This window comes from Cajanus cajan, chromosome 4 (assembly GCF_000230855.2).
Source record: "Cajanus cajan strain Asha chromosome 4, NIPB_CcT2T_4, whole genome shotgun sequence".
Taxonomy (NCBI): domain Eukaryota; kingdom Viridiplantae; phylum Streptophyta; class Magnoliopsida; order Fabales; family Fabaceae; genus Cajanus; species Cajanus cajan.
The window spans coordinates 72599520-72624977 of NC_138520.1; the positions used below are offsets into that span (position 1 = coordinate 72599520).

Below are 25458 nucleotides of genomic sequence, written 5' to 3' on the forward strand. Positions count from 1 at the left end.
AAGCATACTAAAATGAGATATTCCTATTATAATAAAATAACATAAGAAAGATATTTCGTACTTCCGTATATTTTTTAAAATATGAAAATAAAATAAAACTGAGCAATTAATAAAAAAAGAGCATAAGCAATTTTTTAATTGTTATAGTTGTAAGGATAATTTTGAAAATGTTGAAAAGTTTTTTCTTTTTACACCAAAATGTTGAAAAGTTAAAAAATAATTTAATTGTAATTGTTGGGACAAAATTGTCCAAAAATTTAGTATACAAAAAGGAGATATCTAATTATATATAGTATAGATTATAACTAAATTGATTTTTTTTAATTTATTATAATCTTAATCAATCTTAACTTTAATTTTTAATTTTGACAAAATATATCATATTTTTTAAATGAAATAATTTTTTTAATTATTTTTATTTAATAAAAGAATATTTTCTAGTATCTTTAATTTATTTAAATATATAAACATTATTCAACTTTAAAATACTTATATAATGCATGGATTTTTTTTATAGTTAAATTAAGTTTAAGAATGATTAGTGTTACTCATATAATTAAGATATTTAGTACTGTAGAAATCAACTTTCGGTAAAAGAAGCACAGATTTGTGCGTATATAAGATGTGTCTAGTGAAACTGATATATAAACTAATTAAAGTTAAGAACTGAAAATATAAAAATTTGTAAATTAATTGATTGAGTTAAAAGTGTTTTTTTTTAAGATTGGTTGATATAAATTTAAAATGACATAAAAGAATATATTTAATTATTTAAAACAAAAATAATAATTGGATCATAAAAGGTAAAAATAATTTTAAATAATTTAATTTGAATAAAAAAACAGAAAACTTAATAATTTGCATATTAAATAAATTTATTTTAGTCAAATTAATTATAATTTTTATGTTGTGAAAATTACTTCGCAATAAAATTAAGTAACTGCAACATTAACATTAGATACTATATTTATTTACATTCATTTTCTTTGTTATAGCAATTTTTCTTAGGGCTTATTCAGGAATGAGTTCGCGGGGGGTTGCGGTTTGGGCCCCCCTCTTTTTTTTTTTTAACTCTTTGAAAAAATATTTATGATGAAATAAATTTGCCACAATAAATATAACTATATTAAGATATTAGTTAACGATTGATACATGTTTTTATATTATTGATCGACGAATTTTATGATTTTAATGACTGATATTCATAAGTTAGATAAATGAGCTGATGTATTTAATAATTATGATTTTATATTTATTTTAAGTTCTTTTGTGCCACTTTAATAGTATTCTAATCCGTCCCTGGGCTTATTAGTGTTTTTACTTCAACCATGAGATTCATATTTTCAACACGATTCATTTTTTATGTCTAAGCCCAACACAAATGAATATTGTTGGTTTTTCAAACCATTGCTTATAGTTTTTGCAAATATTGCCAATTTTATTAATAAAGAATATTATTATGCTACATCATTAAAAACACATGTAAGACAAAACAAGAACCATTACTTTATGAATATATTAAAATGGTTAATGACCAATAGTTACAATATTATGGACAAGTTTGATGGTATATAAAAAGAGAGAGATGATTTTAACATATTTACATATTAAAAGACCAAATCTTGAATACCCAATGTTAATGCTTAACTAATTCCTCAAAAAATGTTATTATTACTTAAGAAAGTAGTTAACTTATTTCTCTTCAAACAAAATGTAAGTAGTTAATCAGATAGAATTGTAGATTAAGACATGCCACCTACACTGTACCACTAAGTACATTTGTTATTGTTTGTATGACCCACTACTACATTCATTTCAAAACCAACCCAATGTTTTCTTTGTCCACATTTTCAAAGCAACAGATACTAAAGTAGCAGTAGCAGATTGTGAGGATAATAATGTTGGACGTTCCATACCATTACCAAATACACCTACAAAAATCCTCACCAATGTCCCCTTTCACTGTTTCCATGTGTAACTTTGCCGGGAACCAGTTAACCAAGAATGTCAAAAGTAAAAAGAATTGTTAAAAAAGAGAAGAGAAAGGAGAAAGAATGATTGAGTTGTAGTGAGTGGCATGCACTGAAACACCCTCAACAGTTCCAAGTTTCATAGCCTTCAAATAGAATCTTAGCTGTATGCAACACACCCTTTTCATCTCATCATAAATTCAACCTTTTCACACTCTCCTTTTCAAACCTCTCACCCCATTTTCTGTAACATAAGCCCCCACTCTCATTACTACTTATCTCACTCACTCACTCACTCACTCACTCACTTCACACAACACCACACAATGCAAACCTTGTTCTTGTTCTTATTATTGTCCCTTTTCCTTTCCTTCTTCTCATGTGCATTCTCATCGCAACCCTTCTTCTTCCTCAACAGAAGAACCCTCCATGAACCCTTTATACCATCAACCTCTCTCCCTCCTTCACAACCACCACAACCATCACCTCTTCACCCTTCAACCCAAAAACAAAAACCCAAATACCCATCATCCACCATTCCAACTACTTCCACCACCACAACAACAACAACAACCACAACACCAGCAACAACAAATCCAAATTCACCATTTTTCCCATTATACCCTTCTTCCCCTCCACCTCCCCCATTTTCCCCAACCACCTTTGCTTCCTTCCCTGCCAACATCTCCTCCCTTGTTATCCCTCACTCCCCCAAACCCAACTCCTCCTCCAACAAACTCCTCCCCCTCGCCCTCTCCGCCGCCGCAGCCGCCGTACTCGCCGTCGCCCTCTCCGCCTTCGTCTGCTACCGCCGCCGGAACCCTCCCCCCGCCATCCACCGCAAAATTCTCCGCTCCGACACCGACCTCGCCCCTCTCCGCCGCAATGCCGACACCGCCGCCGTCGAAACCCGCAAGCTCCGCCACACCTCCTCCGCCAGCTCTGAGTTTCTCTATCTCGGCACCGTCGCCAACACTCACTTAATTGAAGACGCCGCCGGCGATGTCTCCGGCGACCGGAAAATGGAGTCGCCGGAGCTCCGGCCGCTTCCGCCGCTCGCTCGGCAGGCTTCATTGCCTCCGCCGCCGCATCCTCCGCCGCGCGATGACCCGGGTTTCACCACCGCGGAGGAGGAGGAAGACGACGGCGACGAGGAGTTTTACTCGCCGAGAGGCTCGTCGTTGGGAGGCTCCGGCGAAAATGGATCGGATTCCCGGCGAGTTTTCGCCGCCGGGGGAATCGCCACCGTCACCTCTAGCTTGTGCTCTTCCTCTTCCTCTGCCTCGCCGGAGAGGTCTCATTCCATCAGCCTCTCGCCGCCGGCGAGTTCGAGCCCCCGGAGAACACAACCAAAATCGCCGGAAAACTACAACCATCAGCACGTGCAATCTTCTCCTTCCTCTCCTTCGTTATGCTCAACTCCAGATAGGGTTTTCAGTGAACATGATAACGATGCATTGAATGCACGTGCACGTGCACATTCACATGCATCATCACACGAAGGAACATTGGAGAAAAACGAAAATGCGTCACCACCACCACCGAGACTATCTAATGCTTCTTCGTCTTCGGCGTTTTCTCTTCCCTCTTCGCCGGAGAAGTTGACACGTCATCACACGTTCGATCAGTCTCCGAGAATTTCGAGTTTCTCCGACGGACTAATGTTACCGAGTCTGTCATCATTGCCTGTGTCACCCGCCCTACTTTCGTCACCGGAAACCGACAGAGGAATGTCGAGTCAATTGGGAACAGGCTCCTACGGTGTGCCTGCGCCGCAGAGGAAACACTGGAACATTCCACTACTCTCAATAGCAACACCCTTTGATGAAATTGGAACTGTTCCAGCTCCTCCACCTGTGCCACAAAGGAGGCACTGGGAGATTCCCGGCCCTGCTCCACCGCCGCCTCCGCCTCTGCCACGGCAGAGGAAGCAGTGGGGAGTGCCGCCGCCGGGGCCATCGACACAGCCAGCGTCGAGGCCGCCGGAATTGGTGCCTCCTTCTAGGCCTTTTGTGTTGCAAAACCAAGCAAACAATGTTTTGGGGGAAATTGAAGAGACTAGTAAACCCAAGTTGAAGGCCCTGCATTGGGACAAAGTGAGAACAACATCTGATCGTGAAATGGTGTGGGATCAGATGAAGTCGAGTTCGTTTAAGTAAGATTCTCATTTCTTAGTTATCATTATGATCTTCTAACTCTTATGTTTGTAAATAGCTTGGTATTCCCCTGAAATTGGATGTTACGATTTCATTCTTGATGGTCTTTTCTATAAATCTTCGTCTTGATTTCTTTACCTTATTTTATGAATGCCACTTTATGGTTGACAATTCTTGTGTATGTGCTGCAATCGGTGTTGTTGAATTGAGTATATTGAATTGGGTTGGCTGCAGATTGAATGAGAAAATGATTGAAACATTGTTTGTAGTGAACACACCAAACCAAAAACCTAAGGATGCAACTGCAAACTCAGTTTTTCACCTGCCAAATCAGGAGGAAAGAGTGCTTGATCCTAAAAAGTCTCAAAATATTTCAATCTTGCTGAAAGCGCTTAATGTCACTATAGAAGAAGTGTGTGAAGCACTTTTAGAAGGTACATTTTCTCGTTCCCGCATGAAGTTGTGACATAATTTTCTGTAGTAGTTTTTGGTAGACCGATAGATATTGAATGGCTTATTGGACCCGTAATAAAACTACCCCTCATACACATTGGGGGATTATTTAAGGAAGAAGAGAAGTATTTCGGTAGTCAATTCTTTATTAAGAACTTTTGACAGTCTCTTTTTCTTTATAGTGGAATGAACTTGTATATACATTAAACTGTATATTGATAATTATATGTGTCCATAAAATACCACTTAAAGCTAGTGGAAAATTTTGTTTGCGTAACTTGCTAGTTTATTTCAGAGTAGTAGTGATGAGGGACCATATTCAATTTACCTCTCTACAGGTAGTACTGATACACTTGGAATAGAATTACTTGAAAGCTTATTAAGAATGGCACCAAGCAAGGAAGAAGAACGTAAGTTGAAGGAACATGAAGATGACTCACCAACCAAGCTCGGTCTGGCTGAGAAATTTTTGAAGGCAGTGCTTGATGTGCCTTTTGCATTTAAAAGGATTGAAACAATGCTTTACATAGCCAATTTTGAGTCGGAAGTGGAGTATCTTAGGACATCCTTTCAAACTCTAGAGGTAATCTAAGTCATCTAATTCTAACAATTCACTCCCATTTTAATGTCAATACCAGAAGAATATGTTAACAATAGTCTTGTCTCTTCCCCTTATTATGTACTTCTCATGCAAGTTTACCTTGTATGTCATTACTTTAAGTTTCTTCGTCTTTTGGTTGGCACTTTTGCAGGCTGCCTGTGAAGAGCTGCGACATTGTAGATTGTTCTTGAAGCTTCTGGAGGCTGTACTAAAAACTGGGAACCGTATGAATGTGGGAACCAACCGTGGGGATGCAGAAGCATTCAAACTTGATACTCTTCTCAAACTGGCCGATGTTAAAGGCGCAGATGGGAAAACCACTCTACTGCATTTTGTTGTGCAGGAAATTATTCGAACCGAAGGAGCTCGGCTCTCCAACACGAATCAAACTTCAAGCTCTACTTTGAGTGAAGATGCCAAGTGCAGGAGGCTTGGCCTACAAGTTGTATCAAGCCTGAGTTCCGAGCTAGCAAATGTGAAGAAGGCTGCTGCTATGGATTCTGAAGTTCTCAGCAGTGATGTCTTAAAACTTTCCAAAGGAATTGCAAACATAGCAGAGGTTGTGCAATTAAATCAAACCACAGGATCAGATGACAGCAGCCAGAAGTTCACAGAATCAATGAACAAATTCATCAGAATGGCTGAGGAGGAAATTCCAAAAATCCAAGCCCAAGAAAGTGTTGCTTCCTCTCTTGTGAAGGAAATCACTGAGTATTTTCATGGGAACTTGGCAAAGGAAGAAGCTCATCCATTTAGAATCTTCATGGTTGTAAGAGACTTTCTAGCAGTTCTTGACCGGGTCTGCAAAGAAGTTGGAATGATAAATGAGAGAACCATGGTTAGTTCGGCCCATAAATTCCCTGTGCCAGTTAACCCAATGCTTCCACAACCCCTTCCTGGATTACATGGAGGGCAACAGCATAACAACTCTTCAGATGATGACAGTTCATCACCTTAGCTATACTATATCTTTCATGAAAGTGACTTTTTGGCTGTATCTTCTCCTTAAAACCTGGAACCAGGTGATTTTTGATTGGTTGGAGCCTACATGGTTTGGCCAAAATTGTTGTAATTTATTTTCTTGTTACATTGTAAAAATTCTTGTAAAAGATTTCAGTTTATGTAGATTATATATGTAGAGTAAAAAAATTTCTCTGGGGAGAAAAAGCTTGAATATGTACGATAAGACGATAAGGTTATTGTATTGTAGTCATGTACAAAGCTTTTCAATTAGAGATAACCTTTGCTTGCAATTGGAATTACCCTACCGTCATCCTAGTTCGAGATTTTGCACCAAGAATTTCTCAGTGAAATAGCCGTTATGTTATGTATAACAGTTAGTCTATTCAAATTCTTTTTCGAAAAGATGACAAAAATAAGTGATTATTTTTTCTTAATAAGTTGAATTGAATAGGCATTTAATTTAAATTTTCCCTGGTTGGTGGAAACTAAACTGTGATGGGTTACAGATTCCAATTTGGCTGCTGAGTAAAGATGCCTTTTGACTTTGGGGGCATTATCTCTTTATTACTCATGCAGAGTTATGGATTATCCTTTATGGTTTGCACTTGAGCACAACGGGAATAAGGAAGCTTTAAATTAGCGATAAATATGTATCAAAATATCAGTGTGTATTATATGTTTGGCTCTACTAGAAATTAAATGTTTAATGTTTTAACTTCATACATTTTTTCTTTGGATCGACACAGATTTATTATTTATTATCGCAACTTGAATTATAACACTTATTTAAATTTGGTTAGATAATGTGTTTTTAATAAATTTTGCAAGAGATTATAGACTAATAACAATATATTAATGATGGATATAATTATATAAATATCAACTATATTAAGAAAAAAATATAAGAAATACGCAAAATATATTTAACTTAATATCCATACCCAAGTTTTTTTTTTGTTTTTTTTATTTATTTATATATTTTTATGTATCATAACACACTAAATATTGGTACTTGTATCCGTGCACTTAGAAGAAATTTCTCTTAAGTCAGATTCAATGAGCTATCATAATGAATGCTTGATAATAGTTATGGGAATTCTCATCCTATCTTGGGGATCAAAAATACGTGCTTAATATGATTGGGTTAGATGGCGCGACGAGCTTAATTTTTTGTGGGCCTCGTAGAATATGGGCTTTGCCTTTATTGGTCTTGTTTCTTTCATTGTTTGTCTTAGGTTCATGATATATACACCTCATTTTTTCTATAAGTACACCTCCTTTTAAAAAAATAATTAAAATTTTAAAATATTTTTAATTTTTTGTTTTAAATTTTTCAATTTTACATCCACAACATTTAATTTAGTACTTTTTTTTCACACATCTTTCCTCCTTTTTTCAATTTTTACATGCACCCCCTTATTTTTCCTTCACCCCACCTATTTTGGTAACATGTGAAAATTGAAAGAGAAAAAAATGTGTGAATAAGAAGAAGAAAGTAGCAAATTGAAAGTTGAAAGTGCAAAATTAATTTTTTTTTTAAATTATAATATTTTATAATTTTTTTTAAAAAGGAGGTGTACTTATAAAAAAAAGGAGGTGTATATATCATGAACCTTTGCCTTATGTTATCCATCATGGATCATGTTATAAGAGTTATTTTAGCATTTTTTTTTCTTCTTTCAATCTAATGATTAGGAATACCTCATTTTTAATCCATTAAATTGAAATAAAATAAATAACAATGATGAAGAGTTAATTTTTTTTTATCCATCGAAATTATAATAAAAACATCAGGATTAAGACACTATGTATTCTATCACAACCTCACATCACTAGGCTGAAGAGTGATTATTTTAAAGGTATTTTTCAAGTAACTTGATTCCTTCTCTATGCATGTATTACAAATATGTTGGAATAAAGCGAGACAATGAAATATTATTTTTTTAATTAAATAAAATTTTGTAGGCTATATACTTTATGAGAATTTTAATTTTAACAATTAAATTAATAATTTACCTATTGTAAATATATTTGACATCATTTTACAAAATTTATACAGTACTAGTGTAGGTTAACCCGAAAGAATTGGTCAAGTAAGACGTGATCTCGAATTTAACAAGTCATTGACTTGAGCTTATTTTTGTATCTTTAGAGTGAGACAAATATAATTTATCTACAAGTGTTAATTAAGTCCAAAAGTGTTCCTTACCTTAGATTGTAACACCACTCTTCCCCTAAATTTCAAGTACAAAAAAAATTGACACAATAGAAGTTGTACCTTTCGTATGTCATAATTTTGTGATGATTTAACCTCTGATTCTCTTTCAATTTTTTTTTTTAATTTACTCAATATTATATAGAATTACTATCAATTAAAAAGTCCGTGTGAATAATATTTATAAGAAAGAATTAATGAAAATTTACTAAAAACTAAAAAATATAAACGTAAAATTAAGAATTCGTTAAGATAGTAAATTTCCATATTTAGCCATATGAAACTGAACTATTTACTCCGCCTAATATCTTTTAGATAATGCACAGAATATTATATTAAAAAAAATTAGAATACTGTTATGAATTATTAGTATTTAGGTGAGATATAAATAAGTATTTACGAAAAAAAAAATAATGCTTTATTAACTTTTTAAAGAAACTAAAATCTCATGGTGACAGATAATAAGAGATCTAGGGAGTTGAGTCAAAACTCAAAAGAGAGAGAGAGAGAGTTCGAGGGAGTAATATTTATCTTCCCTTAAAAAAACTAATAGAAATAGCATGTGGAATCATTAAATGAAAAATAAGATCCATTACGTAAAAAATAAAACTCATTTCCCTTCCCAATCCCAAGGATGTATCATGTATTATATTATATGTGATTATGTATTATTGCCATTTCTGTTTAATTTTTTTTTAATTAAAAGACAAATTCCATGTTCTATACAGTATTAAATTTGCAGCACCTGATACCAGGAATGCTTAGGTTATTTGGATAAACTTCGCTAAAAGTAGCCTAATTTGTTAAAAAATGTATATTAATTTTTTTAAAAAAATTAACTTGTACAAGTTAATTTTTAACTTATACAAAAATTAATTTTATTAATTTTTAATATTTTTTTGAAAAAAAATTATCCAAATAAACCCTTAATTACAAATGAGACGGAAATAAAGAGAGGAAGGTGAAGTAAATTGCTCGAAAGTAAAACTAACTGAACAAGATTTTCTAAGTAATAATATAATAAATATCACTAGCTTTATATGCTTAACCAGTAACAATCGTGGCAATTCACTGTAGCCATCATTGATCGGACATAATTCATTGTAAAGTAAACACTCTTTCACTAACTTACTATGTTTTCCTCATACTAACATCTATTAGGTTCACAAAGTTGCTTCATGTATGATATGACTTGTGAGCAGGTTCATATACTTGTCTAAGCACCAATTACCTTCTATCAAGTATAATGATGCTATAGACATAAGAAACACTAGTGCTCTCAAACATTACGCAGAAAGTTTTATTATATAAGAGCTAACCTTAGAACTTGTGCTCACATAGTTAGTGGCGAATATTTTAAATACTTAACTTCTTATGTTCGGAAGAATTCATTCAAGTTGTCAGCATCTATGCGCTCTAATATGCGCTGTGCTTCTTCCTCTGTTGCCGGTACCACGTTTCGAAGTTTGAATCCATTTTTCATTGCCTTTGCTTCTGGACGTAGTGTGAAAGTGAAATGGAAAGTGTTTGATACCTGTATGGGCACATAAAAGAACAGAACATACAAAGATGATTACAATCTTCAATCACTTGGAGGTTAAGAAAATGGGCAACTGACTAATGATTATGTATTGTATAAGGTGAAGTTCAGTGAAGACTAACCTCACTAGAACGCAGCTCAGGTCTTGTGACATGAGCAACAACTTCAACATTGATAAGTGGCTGATCTGGATCGTGAAGCTCAGTGTACAGAACACAAGATTTGAGACGCAAAAAGTCTCCAACATCAACCTGTTCAAGGGTTCATTTTATGACAAATGAGACTGGCCAATTGTTTGCTTTCATTATTTTTGTGTTTTCAATACACTTAAAGCACAGGTGAAAAAAGTTTGAGGTGGAGGATGAATGGCAACATAAGCCCCTAGAACCACTCTGAAATTAAATTTTGTACACTCCCCCCACCCCTCACACAAAAAAGGAACACTATTGTACCTATTAATACTTCCCATCCCCTCTTACTCTCTACCAGAAATTCAAAACACAAGTGACAGAGAAATTACTCTATTTTGGATGTCAATTCAAACAATTTGTAACTTGTGTATCAATTTTTTGGCACGTAACTGTTGTTGAATTCAAATTGGTTACAAAGACTGTGCCAACTGTGCACATAATACAGAATCATGTAACAGTCAAATTTTGATATTTTTAAAAGAATGGAGAGAAAATACTCACAGGTCTTAGGAAATCAACATGATCAACTTCTAGAAAGCAAGGAACTAATCCAGCAAAGGCATAAGCTGTTGAGAAAGCCAATTCAAATGCACGATGCATCAAGAAACCTCCAAATATTCGACCATGGATGTTTCTTTGCTGTGGCTGGCAAATCAAAGAGTTCTCAAGGCTGGTATCCTTTAGAAGAATGCTGTCTCGGTCAGCTAAAGCTGGCATGTCACAAAAGATTCTTCCTTCAGCCAATAGGGCCTTAAGTCTATTTTTTTCCCCATTCTCAAAGTCCTTCTTTTCCCCTCCTCTTTTCCTTTTTCTCAAATTACTTCTTGCTTCAGCTTGTTCAAAAAGAAGTTTTTCATGATCAGTTTCGGGTGAAAGTCGATTCACTGGAGCAGCTTTCCCAGTTTTTGAGTCACGAGCAACAAATATGAAGTTGGCTGTTAGTGCTACTGAGTCTGAATCATTGCCCTCTGCATGTATTTTGACAATGCATTAGTTGTGGTTAAAATATGTAAAAGAAAATAATAAGTATCAAAGGAAATTAAAAAATGAAAATGAGATTAAAGCCTGTTTGGATAAACTTTTTCAAAAACACTTATAAAAAAGAAAAACTAGAAGAAAAATTGAAATAGGGTTTTTATAAATTAAAACTAACTTATGCATAAGTTAAAAATAAGATTTTAAAGAAACTAACAGGAGAGAGCTTTTACAAATTTATACATAAGATAATTATTATCTTATGGAGAAACTTATTTCATTTTGTCTTCCTATTTTTTCCTCTCCTAGAAGTGTTTTTAGACAAGTTTACCCAAACATGTTCTTATTCTATTATGAAGGTTTGTAAAATTGTTATGTGGAGGATGCCATGAGAAACTTTTTGCTCTAAGGGCTATGCAGCATCATGAACACTGTTATGAGTAAAACCATCAATTAGGCAAATTGCGAGATATATGTACGCCCTAAGAAATGCACCTTCATTGAACTGAGTAACCTCCAGTTGAATCTCTATTGAGGAGTGCCCAACCCATATAACAGAACCAACAATTTTGAGATCAGTGTTAACACTAATTGGCTTTTTCAGTACAATCTTATCCACAGAAGCAGTGACGACTATAAGTGGCCTTGTTGTGCTAGCTTCGTCAGAACAGTGCTATGCCACAAACAAATAGCAAATAGCACAGTCAAAAAATAGGATATGAAATTTGATTAAAATTTACTATGTTGACATTTTTCTCCAAATAACAGAAGCAAGCTAGTTAAGTACCCCACTAAACTCAAACAATGCCCAAAAGTCCACTTTAGACATGTTTGAATAAATTTTTCTACAAAGACTTGTATGAGAAAAAAAAAATAACTTTTTTATAAGCTAAAATTAACTTATGCATAGACTAATTTGTAAAAGCTTTCTTATATGAACTCCATTTTTTTTAAACTTATTATCATAAGCTAAATTTAGTTTATTAAGAAGTTAATTTCATTTTTCCTTTCTATTTCTTCTCTTATAAGTATTTTGGAAGAAATTTATCCAAACATGTCCTTACTAAATATAACATGCCGACAATCATAATATATATATATATATATATATATATATATATATATATATATATTTCAGTTTTCAAAAATTTAAATTAACGTTCATGTGAAAACTCCATGAATACAAACAACTGAACAAGTATCAAACTACACTTGACCTACAACCTAACAAACAAGTCATTCATCACAAATGCCAATCATCAAAGTACAACATAGTTTGGACTTGGAAATTCATACGATCACACAATCATACGAGTCTAATTTTCATGCATCATTAGCATAATAACATTTACACTATCATCCAGTCAAAATTCATTCCAGAATTGACTTTTAAAGTAGTTATTATAAAAGTTTATCAAACTCATCATTCTTAACTAATGATTGGTTAATAATGCAAAACTTCTTACAAAGATAGTACAGGACAATTAAACTCTTTCTCACAAAAACTTCAAAAATTCAGAAAAAAAACAGCTGAAAATAATTATAAAAAAAAAACACTGAAACCACAAATGGCTTTCAGTATGAAGTTGAACCCCATCACCAATCACCTCCCCACCTGCACATCTAATCACTTGACAAGCAATACCCTTAAAACAAATAGCCATGAAACCCCGAAAACCCAAATAAAAATCGAAACTTTACCTTGACAGAAATAGTTCCAGCAAGGGCATCAAGATCTTCGAGAAGCTTCCCAATTCGGACCTCGTTCCAGGGGTCCCTATACTGTTCTCTGAGAACAAAATCAGAGGAGAAGTTGTACAAGATGCTGGTCCTGCTCTGAGAGGGGGTTCTGGTGAGCAATTCGCTCTGCGGAGGAGCGTCCCTCGGAGGGTCCAGAAGCCTCTCGAAGATCTGGCTCCGTGCTTCCCAAAGTGCGGTGGTCACCGGAGAGTGGTACATCCCCGGCCACAGGGCGATGGGCTTCCGGTCGCCGGAGCCGTTCGCCGGCGGAGGGTTCATGAAAGGGGCGGTGGCGACCGGGATTGTGCCATTGACGGGAATTGTGTTGTTGAAAGGAGGGGAATTCAAATCCATACTTTAGTTTCCTCTAAAAAATAATTCTCTTTTCTTACACTTTCCTCTACTTCTGGAACAATTACAATCTTATTGGTGCTCCTTCGTTGCTCACAAATAATGTTTCGGAAATATTCATGTTTTATAAAATATTGGTTTTTTAATATTAAAAAATATGTGGGTAAGTAATTCTAAGAAAAACTAAATATTAAATATAAATATTGTTGACAAAATAAAATTTACTTTGATATTATATATATAAATTAAAGTAACAAAATAAAAGTGTTTTTAGAAAAAAAAATTAAATTCTTATTTTTTAATCTATCCATTTTGTTATTTCTAATTAAATTTCAATATTTTAAACATTATTAATAATTTAATTTATTAAAAATTTAAAATATAATTTATATGAAGAATATTTATTTATTAAAAAAATTAAATTATGATATTATTTTTATATTAAATAATTATGTATGATGTACATTACACAAACTAAAAATGTTTAAATTTTTAACTACTTTATATATTTTTATGAACAAAAGAGAAATAATGGTAGAAATCGTGTTAAAGGATTAAAAATGATTTAATATAGAAGATGATATTCATTTTTTATTTATAAGTTATTTTTTGGTATAAAAAAAATAAAATTAAAGAGCAACTTTGTTCTTGATATAAATCTTAAATGCAGTACATATTATTAGGTATATATATTAATGGTCCAACCTGTGGCAAAACTTTGGAAGTCAAAGGCCCACAACAATTACACCAGGGGACCCAAATTAACCTCCAACGTCATGGGTATTTTTAAGAATTTAATTGAAATATTTTGATATCTAATCAAAATAATTACTACATAAATTATCTTTGTTAATATTAATCAAGTTAATTAATTATTTTAATATAAAATCAATATATTCTAATTAAATTGTTTTATTTAAGTTACAACTTCTTCAATGAGCCACGATTTTTCATTTTCTAAAATATTAATGACATTCACCACAGTGACTCTCCAATAACTAGCCAACAAATTAAAACAAACAACAACACTGTTTAGTTCAACAAGAACATACAAAATCTGAAATTCCATGCATGCTGCTATTATAAACTGAACAAGCTATTCACAAATTCTTCAATGTTTTCATGAGAACTCCCTTCCTCACTAACAGCTTGTGCAGCCAAAGCCTTCCATTGCTTCATATTATTTTTTATCTCTTTGCCTCTATCACTCTTCATTATCTCCATTATACAATATTTCAATGCTTCTCCTCTCACAATCTTTTTCTCATCAAATGTAACCCTAATTCCCATTTTCCAGACATCTTCAATAAGCTTAGCATTTGTACTTTGGTCAGACCAATATGGCATTGCAACCGTTGGAACACCAAAACTCAATGCCTCCAATGTGGAGTTCCAACCACAATGTGTAACAAAACACCCTATGGCTTCATGAGCTAGAACTTTTAGCTGCGAGCACCACTCTATTACTAAACCTTTCTCTGACTTCTTTTCGAAATCTTTGGGAAGCTTAGATTGTTCTGAGGCCCTTACTATCCATAAAAAGTAACTTCCACTGCCTCTTAAACCATATGCCACTTCCTTTATTTGCTCCTCGTTGATTACTGCCATAGACCCAAAAGAAACATACACAACAGATTCTTTTGGTTTATCATCTAACCATTTCATGCATTCCTCACTCTTGAATTGTGTAACATCTTGATCTTCGTCACCTCGCTTGTTTAAAATCATAGATGTTATGCATGGTCCTATTGTCCTAAATTTGGGCCAAGACTTCTTTGTCCAATCAGTTACCTGCAAGCAACTTGTATTTAGTTACCAACCATTACGTATCCAAAGAAAAAAAAAACCATTTTTTAGCAAGTGAAGGAATTGCGTGTTTATATACAAATAAATTATTGTACGAACCAGAATCAGGATTTATTTTTAATAACGAAATTTATTACTTAAAAAAGGGCTAATCTTAACGTAATATATGGGTTGATACATATATACATAGTAACACATATCAGGAAAAGGATTGATCTGAAATTGATACATTGCATGAGATTGATTCATTTCTTATATAACATTGATTATTTTATATTAAGAATTTGTTTGGATACAACTTAAAAGTGTTTATATATATAAATAAATTATTGTATGATTCATAATTAGTATTTATTTTTAATAACAAAATTTATTATTTAAAAAAGGAGCTAATCTTAACGTAACATATGAGTTGATAAATATATACACAAATCAGGTAAAGGATTGATTTGAAATTGGTATGTTATTACATGAGATTGATTCATCTCTTAGATAACATTGGTTATTTTATATTAAGAGTTTGTTTAGATACAACTTAAAAGTGTTTTTTTTTTTAAATTATTATTTTCAACAAAGAAATTCTAAAAAAAAAAAAAAAAAAAAACTCTTGTATGTTTGTATCTAAAGAAGTTCTCATTCTTTCTTGTAAATTAAAAAGCTCAATCACATGTTTTGTAAAAACTGATAAGAATATAAAAATTGATGAGACATGAGTTGCTTACCTCTTTTTCCATCTCGTAGAATGAATTGCAAAGGATCCAATCAGCTTTGTCGATGTTGGAGAACTGACCCACTACCAAATCAAGCAAAACTGAATGTTCATCTGTGGGGAGGAAGAATGTGGGCATGTCCTCAAGCTGAAGTTTAGGCAACAAAGGAAGGGAAATCTCATTTTCTGTGAGGGGAAGACACAAGTTTCCTTGGTTGACATGGTAGTATATACTATTGACACACATATTTTGAGTGAGGAAAACAGCCCCAACTATCCCAAATCTCTTTGCAACCTCAAGAGCCCAAGGGAAAAACGAATTATAAATAACACAATCAACAGGGTCACCTGATCCACCAAGTTTCTCAAGAACCTCAGCAAACGTCTTTGGCCCCACTTGCCAAAAGCGTTCCAAGTAGGCCTTGTAGTTATCTGCTTCATTTATCCCGTCATTGTCAAACCCATCAGAAATGGTTTCAAGCGCAATAGAAGCAGGTAAGTTCTGCAACTTCTTGCAGTATGAAAGGGTGGTAACTAGGGTTACTTTCACCCCTTTTTGCTGCAAGAGCTTGGAGAACTGATGCATGGGGTTAATGTGGCCTTGTGCTGGAAATGTTAAGACCACACAGTGCACCATGTTGTCTATGTTTTTGTTCTTCCTTCTTAATTGTGTGAGGTGGAGTGGATTGAGAGGGCCTACTTATACTTCATGAAGGGCAATAATATACGAGGCAATATGAAATTATGCATGTGATGCGACAACTTATGAAGTGTAAAACAAGTTAATGCCATAGGATGATTATTATTTAATTTTTTTTAATATTATGTATCTTCTAAATTATGGACTTGTATTAATGTCTGATGTAACTTGTATCTTGTAAATAAGATATATATATTGGAGGGTCAAAATGTATTAAGTAATGTTGTAACTTAATAAATAAGATACATACACATTGGAGGGTCAACTTGAGTTCCCTTTAGATGAGCTGTTTTGTTCGGTAATAATATTATTTAAATATTTATGTTACACAATTTTAACGATTTATATTGGCCTCTTTGATCTTTGATCTGAAGGGCTTTTTTTTTAAGGGATCTGAATGTATCTAGGGGATCTGAAGGGTTTTTTTTTTTTTTTTTTTAATTATTTTTTTATATATAATTTTTTTAAAGGGATCTGAATGTATCTTAGTATTCATTTGAATTTTAATAATTTTAAAAAATTTATAGAAATATCACGAGTTTTAGAATTTTTTTAAAAATTTGTATTTTAATCAAACTTTTTTAATTCATATTTTAATAAATTTTGATAGATTTATATTATAAAGTTTTAAAATATTTTATGAATTTCACAAAAAAACACGAATTTGTAGTTCTACAATATTTAATAAAAAAAATATAACATAAATAATAATAAAAAATAAAATCAACATATTTTTTTATCTTTTAACAAATAATAAATTTTAATATCTTCTTAACTAACATTTCTTCATATATTTAAGATTATACTAGCCTTCCATGCATTTATATATTCTCTTTCATGCACTTGAGTATGAATAATATATATGTTCAAAATTATGATGTTCAATAACTGGTTATATTAAAAATGGAGATTCATCTACTAATTCAATTGAAAATTCATCAAAACAACATTCTTTACAAAGAAAGTTATATAGTACGTCACATGCTAATACAAATTCAGCTTGTGTTTTAAATAAAAATAGAGGTTTTCAGTTAAAAATTATGAAAGTGATTTAAAAATACTAAATATCATCTTAATCACATTTTTTAAAGATGCATGACGTAAATTGAAATTTTCATTTTTATTTTGAGGGTCATTACTATAACCTATAAAGTTTTTTTTAATTTATGTTTCAAAATTTTATATTTAAATATTAAAATTTATTAAAAACAAATACTTAAATTTTAATAATTTAAAATTTTAATTATAAAAAAATCATTTTAAATATTTAATAATTTTTAAAATAGACATTGATAAATTATACACTAATTTATAGATAAAAAAAGAGGATAGGAGAAGAAGAAAAAGAGATAAATGAGAGAGATGAATAAAAAGAGAAAGAGAAAAGAGATAGATAAAAAAAGAAAGGAAATAATAGAAAGAGAAGCAAGAAAGGTGAAAGAAAAGGAAAGAGAAAAAAATGAAATGAAGAAGAAAAAATAAATAGAGAGATAAATAAAAAAATGAGAAAATGAGAAAAAGAATAAAAAGAAGAGAGAAGCATGACGACAAAATATGATAGAGAAAAAAAAATAAGACAGAGAAGCAAGAAACGTGAGAGAAAAGATTTAAGAAAGAAAAAAAAGTAGAATAAAAGAGAATAAAAATCATGCAAAATTTGATAGATTTTATAAAATTATTTTATGAGTGTATTACATATAAATTACACTAATAAAGAAACTCACAAAATTGATTATTCAAAATAGCCCATTAAAATCTCTATATTTTTTAATATCAAATGAACTTTTTTAAAGTAAAAAAATCTTAATTAAATATTCCTAAATTTTAACAGACTTCAAAAACTTTCTTGATTGTCTTAATTAAATACCATTAAATTTTGACAAACTCTTAAAAATATTTTAATTATTTTTATTGAATATTATATGATTTTTATATTTAAAAAATTATGATGAAATATTACATGACTTTTTAAGACCAATATTCTCATTTTTTTTCTCTCAATAATGTCCTATATATAGTATAAAAAAAAAGCTGGTAGAATAGATTTATTGTCAAATAAAAAAGTTAAGGAATGTTACCCAACTTATACTTAATAATATATTAAGAATATAAATATATATTATTGAAGTGCAAACATAAAATAAACACGCGTGGATTGAATACCATATTAAATAAAATAAAATAAAAGTGAAATAAGATAACCTCAATAAAACGAGACGGAAAACGTGTGGACTGAATTATTGTTTTACTTTAATAATAAGATAAACACGCGCATTGGACGAATAAATAAATACTCGATACACGATTAACAATCATTTTATTTAATAATGGTCACATGTAATGAATTTTTAAATTTTAGTTATATTTTATGTTTTCGAAGAAGTCTCATCAATAAATTATATTTGAATGATATACTTAGATTTAATCTTTTTAAATAATATTTTAGACATGAATTTTTTTATGAAGATCACAAAAAAGTAGTGAATATTAATTTTTAGTATTATCAGTTCAGTTCAGTCTGATCGATCTTATTAATTGACAAGAGAATTAACCATTTAACTGATTTGAATCGATCATTTGCATCAAATATACTTTCAATCTGATGTGAGTCATTTTGACTCGATAAATTTGGTTGACTTGACTGGATTAACACTTTTTTTTAAAATAATATATCTTTTTTTTGTAATTTAAAATTTAATTTTTTATTTTATTTTAGTAATACGATATTTGTGACTCTCTTCTATTCGTTTGTCTCCTTTAATTGTTACTCTCCTCCATAGCACAATTTTGACCGCATTGCACAACATCTCTCAAGAGACTTTGCAAGAACGATGCATTCATCATCTCCTCACCATATATCAACACAACCTTTATTGTTTGTCATCTATCCTTATTGTATAGCTTTGGATTCATTGTAACACCCAGTTTTTATTATTGATGGCATTTTCGTAATTATTGATGACATTTTCGTAATTTTAATAAAGGGATAAGGGTATTTCTGGGTGTCGGAACGGGCCGTTCCAAATGCAGAACCGGCCGTTCCAAAAGAGGGAATATGTTTTTTTTAAAGTCCTAGAACGGGTTTGGAACGGACCGTTCTAGAAGGGAGAACGGGACGTTCTGGAAGCAGAACGGGCCGTTTTGCTGGATTGGAAACGAGCCGTTCCGATTTTGGAACGGGCCGTTCCAGTTGAGAAATTTGCACAGATTCGAAGGATCTGGAACGGGCCGTTCCGAATTCAATACGGGTCATTCCGGGTACTCCAGGTTGCCTATAAATAGGAGGCAGGAGGGTGAAAATTTTATACTGGAGAGAGAAGTGAAATCTTAGAGAGAGAAAGAGGAAGAGAGAGAGAGAGAGAGAGAGAGAGAGAGAGAGAGAGAGAGAGAAAGAGAAAGAAAGAAAGAGAGGGAAAGAAAGAGGGAATCCAGAAGAGGAGGCTCTGCCCAAGTTTCAACTCCGTTTATCCAGGTAAGGGGGGAGTGAGAAATCTCGCTCGGGGGTGTAGGGATAATTGTTGGATAGTCTGTTTGTCGGATTGGCCCCCAATCCCTTGCCTGTGGTTCTGTTTGGTTTACTATATTGCTTGTTACTTTGTTCTTGTTACTTTTACTTTGTTCTTGTTACTTTATTCCTTATTACTTTGTTCCTTGAAAGTAATAAATGAATATGGAATTAATGCTAAAATTAAATAAGTTTTAATATGAAAAAGAATGTTCTATGTGAATTCCTATGCGGACCTTATGAAGAGTATTTATGACATGACCATGTGAAATATGGACAAATGACATGAGACCTAAGAATGAACTACTGAGACAAACTATGATTATGAGACTATGACAAATGAGGACATGATGTACTAAATGAAATTTTGTAATAAGTCAATGAGATTATGATTGTATGACATGCATCATATGCATATATTACTCCAGGTGTGCCGCTGAGGCCGCATACCCACGATGTAACATGCTAATAAGGTGTACCTTAGGGTCACTGATAGTTGATGATATGCTAACCAGGTGTACCTTAGGGTCACCGACAGTTGATGATATGTTAATCAAGTGTACTCTAGGGGCACCGACAGTTGATAATATGCTAACCAGGTGTACCTTAGGGTCACCGACAGTTTATGATATGCTAACTAGGTGTACCTTAGGGTCACCGACAGTTGTGCAGGTGTGCCTTAGGATCACCAGTGATGATATGTGAAACTTCCTTATGGCGCCACATGCGTGTATTTATGAGTTGAGTTCATGACATCATAGCATGATAAATGAGTATATATGTGATATTGATTATTTATGTGTATTGTGTACATGTGACTTATATATGTTGTGCGTGTGTGTGCTATCTAACTTTTATTTCTTCACCTAAAACTGAGTGAGAAGTTTCTCACTCCCTTGTTGTTTTTGTATATGTTTAAATTATGTTGCAGGTGAATAACATCATGAGGATGTTGGTGATGAGGCTTAAGGGTTCAGTTGGGCATGCTCTGATAGGATGTGACATCGGGACTTAGCTAGCTTAGTCTAATATGTTATTGTTTTTAAAAGCTTTAATTTTTTTCTTCTTTTGTAATTTTGAACGTTCTTGATAAAAGACAAAAATGTACATCTTTGTCATATTATTTTTATTTGAAAATTATAAATTAATTCCTAACTAGGAGGCACTGCCACCTTTGCTGGAATTGATCTATTTTTTTCCTTTATATGATTTCTTGAATTTTGATGACTTTTTATGATTTATAAGTTTCGAATGTGAATCTTCTACCTTATGATATTTGAGACAATTGTTTTATACATGAAAGATGTTATCAAACTATGAAAGGTTTTATTTACTCAAAAAGAAAAGGAAAAAAAACAATATTTGTTTACATTTATTGTGTTTTAATGATGGGGTAGAGGGTGTCACATTTAGTGGTATCAGAGCAGGTCGATCCAATCGACCATGAGTTTTGAGTTTATTATGCTTATTTGTTCGATGAATGATGGATTGAATTGATTGTGAAACTTGTTAGTATGCTAGTATGATGATTGATTATGTTTATTAATTGTATTATTTTCTTAGACTATGGCTGGTAGAAATGATCGTGCAATTGCTGATGCTCTTCAAGCATTAGCACAAGCTATGGATATTAACAATAGGGCTGAGGTCGCTCATAACTGGTTGGAACAATTTCAACGAAATCACCCACCTACCTTTAAAGGAGGATATGACCCAGATGCTGCTATGAATTGGCTATTGGAGATTGAGAAGATCTTCAATGTTATGGATTGTCCCCTCACTCAGAAGGTGAAGTTGGCCACCTTCATGTTGACTGCTGATGCTCACTTTTGGTGGGAAGGAGCACTTCGGAGGATGATTGATGGAGGGGTGCACTTAAACTGGGACAACTTTAAGAAGGCTTTTCTTGAAAAATATTTGCCGGATGATGTGAGGAGTCGAAAAGAAATGGAATTCCTTGAATTGAATCAAGGGAACAACACAGTAGCAGAGTATGCTGCCAAATTTGATGCTTTGGTTCGTTATTGTACACACTACCATGGTGAGGGTGGTGAAAGAGCTAAATGCATAAAATTTGTAAATGGTTTGCGTCCTGAAGTGAAAACTGCAATTAATTATCAAGAGATATATCACTTTCCCACTCTGGTCAATAAGTGCAGTATTTATGATCGGGACAACCGTGATTGTGCTGCTTTCTATAAAGGAGTTGGAGGTCCTATCCGTGCTGTGAGTTCTAGTACTTCGGGTAGGAGTAAGCCTTACTCCGCTCCTACTAGATTTCAAGGGAGTAAAGCTGTTGCTAATAAAAGCAAGTCATTTACTAGAGGATCCACTGTTAGTGCTACTGGAAGTGTTGGAGGATCTGTGTCCACTCCTTCAGGAAGATGTGGAAAGTGTGGACGTATTGGTCATAATCGGTCTGAGTGTAATGACAACGAGGTTACTTGCTTCAATTGCAGGGGTAAGGGTCACATCAATATCCACTGTCCCGAACCACCAAGAACATGTGTTATTGGATTGGATTCGCAAACTGAGCGTCCAAAAACTGTAGAGAGAGTATTTGCTCTTAGTGGTGCTGAAGCTTCTCAGTCAGAAAATTTGATACAAGGTACTTGTTTCATAGTTGAGACTCATTTTGTTGTACTATTTTATTCTGGTGCAACTCATTCCTTTATTTCTGTCTCTTGTGTCCAAAAATTGAATTTATCTGTCTCTTTGTTAGAATTTGATTTAGTTGTTGAAACCCCTACTAATGGTCCTATGAATACATCCCTAGTGTGTTTGAAATGTCCTTTGATAGTTTCTGATAAGCAGTTTCTAGTTGACTTAATTTGTTTGCCTCTTAGTCAATTAGATGTAATTCTTGGTATGGATTGGTTATCTTCTCACCATGTCCTTTTAAACTGCTTTGAGAAATCTATTTCTTTTGGTGAATGTAAGAGTACAAAATTTCTTAGTGCTGCTGACATTAAAACTTGTTTAAAAGAAAATGAAAGAGTGTACATGATCTTCGCTTTCTTAACACTTGAGATTGATAGTAAGCTAGATGAGATTCCCTTAGTGAGAGAATTTCCAGAAGTATTCCCTAAGGATGTGTCTAGTTTACCTCATGAGAGAAAGATTGAGTTTAGCATAGACTTAGTACCAGGTACCTCACCCATATCTATAGCACCCTATAGAATGTCCCCTACAGAGTTAGTTGAGCTTAAGAAACAAATAGAGGAACTACAAGAAAAACAATTCATTAGGCCTAGTGTCTCGCCTTGGGGAGCGCCTGTTTTGTTGGTCAAGAAGAAAGATGGGAGCATGAGGTTGTGTGTAGACTATAGGCAACTAAATAAAGTGACCATTAAGAATAAATATCCTTTGCCTAGGATAGATGACCTTATGGATCAACTAGTTGGAGCTTGTGTGTTCAGTAAGATAGATTTAAGGTCAGGATGCCATCAGATTAGAGTGAGAGCTGAGAATGTTCCTAAGACTGCCTTTAGGACCCGTTATGGGCACTATGAGTATTTAGTTATGTCGTTTGCTGTGACTAATGCACCTGGTGTTTTTATGGACTACATGAATAGGATCTTTCACCCTTACTTGGATAGATTTGTAGTGGTCTTCATAGATGATATCCTAGTGTATTCCAAGACTAGGGAGGAGCATGTTGAGCACCTTAGGATTGTTCTTCAAACCCTTAAGGAGAAGCAATTGTATGCTAAATTGTCAAAATGTGAATTTTGGTTGGATAGTGTGAACTTTCTAGGACATGTGATATCCAGGGGTGGGATAGCTGTAGATCCTGCTAAGGTAGAAGCTGTGTTAGAGTGGAGAACACCTAAATCAGTATTTGAGATTAGGAGTTTCCTAGGACTAGCCGGTTATTACAGAAGGTTCATAGAGAATTTCTCTAGGCTAACTCTTCCTTTGACTAAGCTGACGAAGAAGGACCAACCTTTTGTGTGGGATTCTAGGTGTGAGGAGAGTTTTCAAGAGCTTAAGAGAAGATTAACTAGTGTCTATGTGTTAGTGTTACCTGATCCTAGTAAGACTTTTGAGGTATTTTGTGATGCTTCTAAATTGGGTTTAGGAGGAGTGCTTATGCAGGAGGGTAAGGTAGTAGCCTATGCTTCTAGACAACTTAAAATTCATGAGCAAAATTATCCTACCCATGACCTTGAGTTAGCTGCAATAGTTTTTGTGCTTAAGTTGTGGAGACATTACTTGTTTGGGTCTAGATTTGAGATTTTTAGCGATCATAAAAGTCTTAAGTACTTGTTTGACCAAAAGGAATTGAATATGAGGCAGAAGAGATGGTTAGAATTCCTTAAGGATTATGACTTTCAATTGAATTATCACCCTAGCAAGGCTAATGTTGTAGCTGACGCTTTGAGTAGAAAATCTTTGAAAGTGTCTTCTTTGATGATTAGGGAATTGCATATGATTGAGGAGTTTAGGGATAAGAGCTTAGGGTGTGAGTTGACTTCTAAGAGTATTAAATTGGGAGCTTTAAGAGTGACTAATAGTTTGATAGATGAGATTAGAGAAGGTTAAAAGATAGATCTTTTCTTAATAAGTCAAGTAGAGAAGTTGAATCAAGGTGTGGAGAGTGAGTTTAGAATTGGAGTGGATGGAGTTTTGAGATTTAAGGATAGGTTGTGTATTCCTAGTGTGCCAGAGCTTAAGAGAGCAATCCTATAAGAAGGTCATAAGAGTATCCTTAGTATCCATCCAGGAGCCACTAAGATGTACCAAGACTTTAAGAAGATGTTTTGGTGGCCTAAGATGAAGATGGAAGTGGAGGAATTTGTGTATGCCTGCTTAGTATGTCAGAAAGCTAAGGTGGAACACCAAAAACCTTCAGGACTGATGTAACCTTTAGTTGTGCCTGTGTGGAAATGGGATAACATCTCTATGGATTTTGTAGTTGGATTACCTAAGACTGTGAAGAACTTGGATGCTATATGGGTCATTGTGGATAGATTGACTAAGTCTGCCCATTTTATCCCCATTAATATTAGGTACTCTTTGGAGAAGTTAACCAAGTTGTACATCAGTGAGATTGTGAGATTGCATGGAGTTCCTACTGGTATAGTGTTTGATAGAGATCCTAGGTTCACCTCTAAATTTTGGGGGAGTTTGCATAAGGCTTTAGGCACCAAGCTTAGATTGAGTTCAGCTTACCATCCCCAAACAGATGGCCAAACTGAGAGAACCATACAATCTTTGGAAGACTTGTTGAGGGCTTGCATCTTAGAACATGGTGGTAGTTGGGATAGTTTCCTACCTTTGATAGAGTTTACCTACAATAATAGCTACCATTCTAGTATTGGGATGGCACCCTATGAGGCTCTGTATGGTAGGAGATGTAGAACACCTTTATGTTGGGTAGAACCTGGAGAGAATGCCATGTTAGGACCTGAGATAGTTCAACAAACTACTGAACAGGTTAAGATGATCTAAGAAAAGATGAGAGCAACCCAGAGTAGGCAAAAGAGTTATAATGACAAGAGAAGAAAAGACCTTGAGTTTAAAGAAGGTGATCATGTATTTCTTAAAGTCACTCCTTGGACAGGAGTAGGCAGAGCACTG

At 33.5% G+C, this 25458-nt stretch overlaps 3 protein-coding genes across 3 annotated transcripts; 1 reads left to right on the forward strand and 2 right to left on the reverse strand.

Annotated features, from left to right (window-relative positions):
• Nucleotides 1-2025: 2025 nt before the first annotated feature.
• Nucleotides 2026-6433, forward strand: LOC109802270 (uncharacterized). The gene is made up of 4 exons (XM_020363567.3): nt 2026-4125; nt 4361-4560; nt 4918-5162; nt 5332-6433. The coding sequence occupies exons 1-4, from the start codon at nt 2297-2299 to the stop codon at nt 6136-6138; spliced, it is 3081 nt and encodes a 1026-aa protein (XP_020219156.2). The 5' UTR covers nt 2026-2296; the 3' UTR covers nt 6139-6433.
• A 2926-nt stretch (nt 6434-9359) lies between these two features.
• LOC109802574 (Thioesterase/thiol ester dehydrase-isomerase superfamily protein) lies at nt 9360-13239 on the reverse strand. The gene is made up of 5 exons (XM_020363991.3): nt 12766-13239; nt 11560-11737; nt 10591-11057; nt 10021-10149; nt 9360-9892 (listed from the first exon to the last, which is right to left on the reverse strand). The coding sequence occupies exons 1-5, from the start codon at nt 13156-13158 to the stop codon at nt 9731-9733; spliced, it is 1329 nt and encodes a 442-aa protein (XP_020219580.1). The 5' UTR covers nt 13159-13239; the 3' UTR covers nt 9360-9730.
• Nucleotides 13240-14033: 794 nt separating this feature from the next.
• LOC109801791 (mogroside I-E synthase) lies at nt 14034-18478 on the reverse strand. Its single transcript, XM_029271989.2, has 2 exons — nt 15684-18478; nt 14034-14946 (listed from the first exon to the last, which is right to left on the reverse strand). Exons 1-2 carry the CDS (start codon nt 16305-16307, stop codon nt 14236-14238), a joined length of 1335 nt encoding a protein of 444 aa, XP_029127822.1. The 5' UTR covers nt 16308-18478; the 3' UTR covers nt 14034-14235.
• Between the last annotated feature and the right edge of the window lie 6980 nt (nt 18479-25458).

What these genes read in the sequence shown, in the direction of transcription:
- LOC109802270 (XM_020363567.3), top strand. Translation starts at nt 2,297, where the DNA reads ATGCAAACCTTGTTCTTGTTCTTATTATTGTCCCTTTTCCTTTCCTTC. An exon ending in ATGAAGTCGAGTTCGTTTAA is followed by an intron (nt 4,126 to 4,360) that starts GTAAGATTCTCA and finishes GGTTGGCTGCAG; the next exon opens with ATTGAATGAGAAAATGATTG. An exon ending in GTGTGAAGCACTTTTAGAAG is followed by an intron (nt 4,561 to 4,917) that starts GTACATTTTCTC and finishes ACCTCTCTACAG; the next exon opens with GTAGTACTGATACACTTGGA.
- LOC109801791 (XM_029271989.2), bottom strand. Translation starts at nt 16,307, where the DNA reads ATGGTGCACTGTGTGGTCTTAACATTTCCAGCACAAGGCCACATTAAC. An exon ending in TCTACGAGATGGAAAAAGAG is followed by an intron (nt 14,947 to 15,683) that starts GTAAGCAACTCA and finishes AGTTGCTTGCAG; the next exon opens with GTAACTGATTGGACAAAGAA.
- LOC109802574 (XM_020363991.3), bottom strand. Translation starts at nt 13,158, where the DNA reads ATGGATTTGAATTCCCCTCCTTTCAACAACACAATTCCCGTCAATGGC. An exon ending in GGTTACTCAGTTCAATGAAG is followed by an intron (nt 11,058 to 11,559) that starts GTGCATTTCTTA and finishes AAATACATGCAG; the next exon opens with AGGGCAATGATTCAGACTCA. An exon ending in CTGAGCTGCGTTCTAGTGAG is followed by an intron (nt 9,893 to 10,020) that starts GTTAGTCTTCAC and finishes GTGCCCATACAG; the next exon opens with GTATCAAACACTTTCCATTT.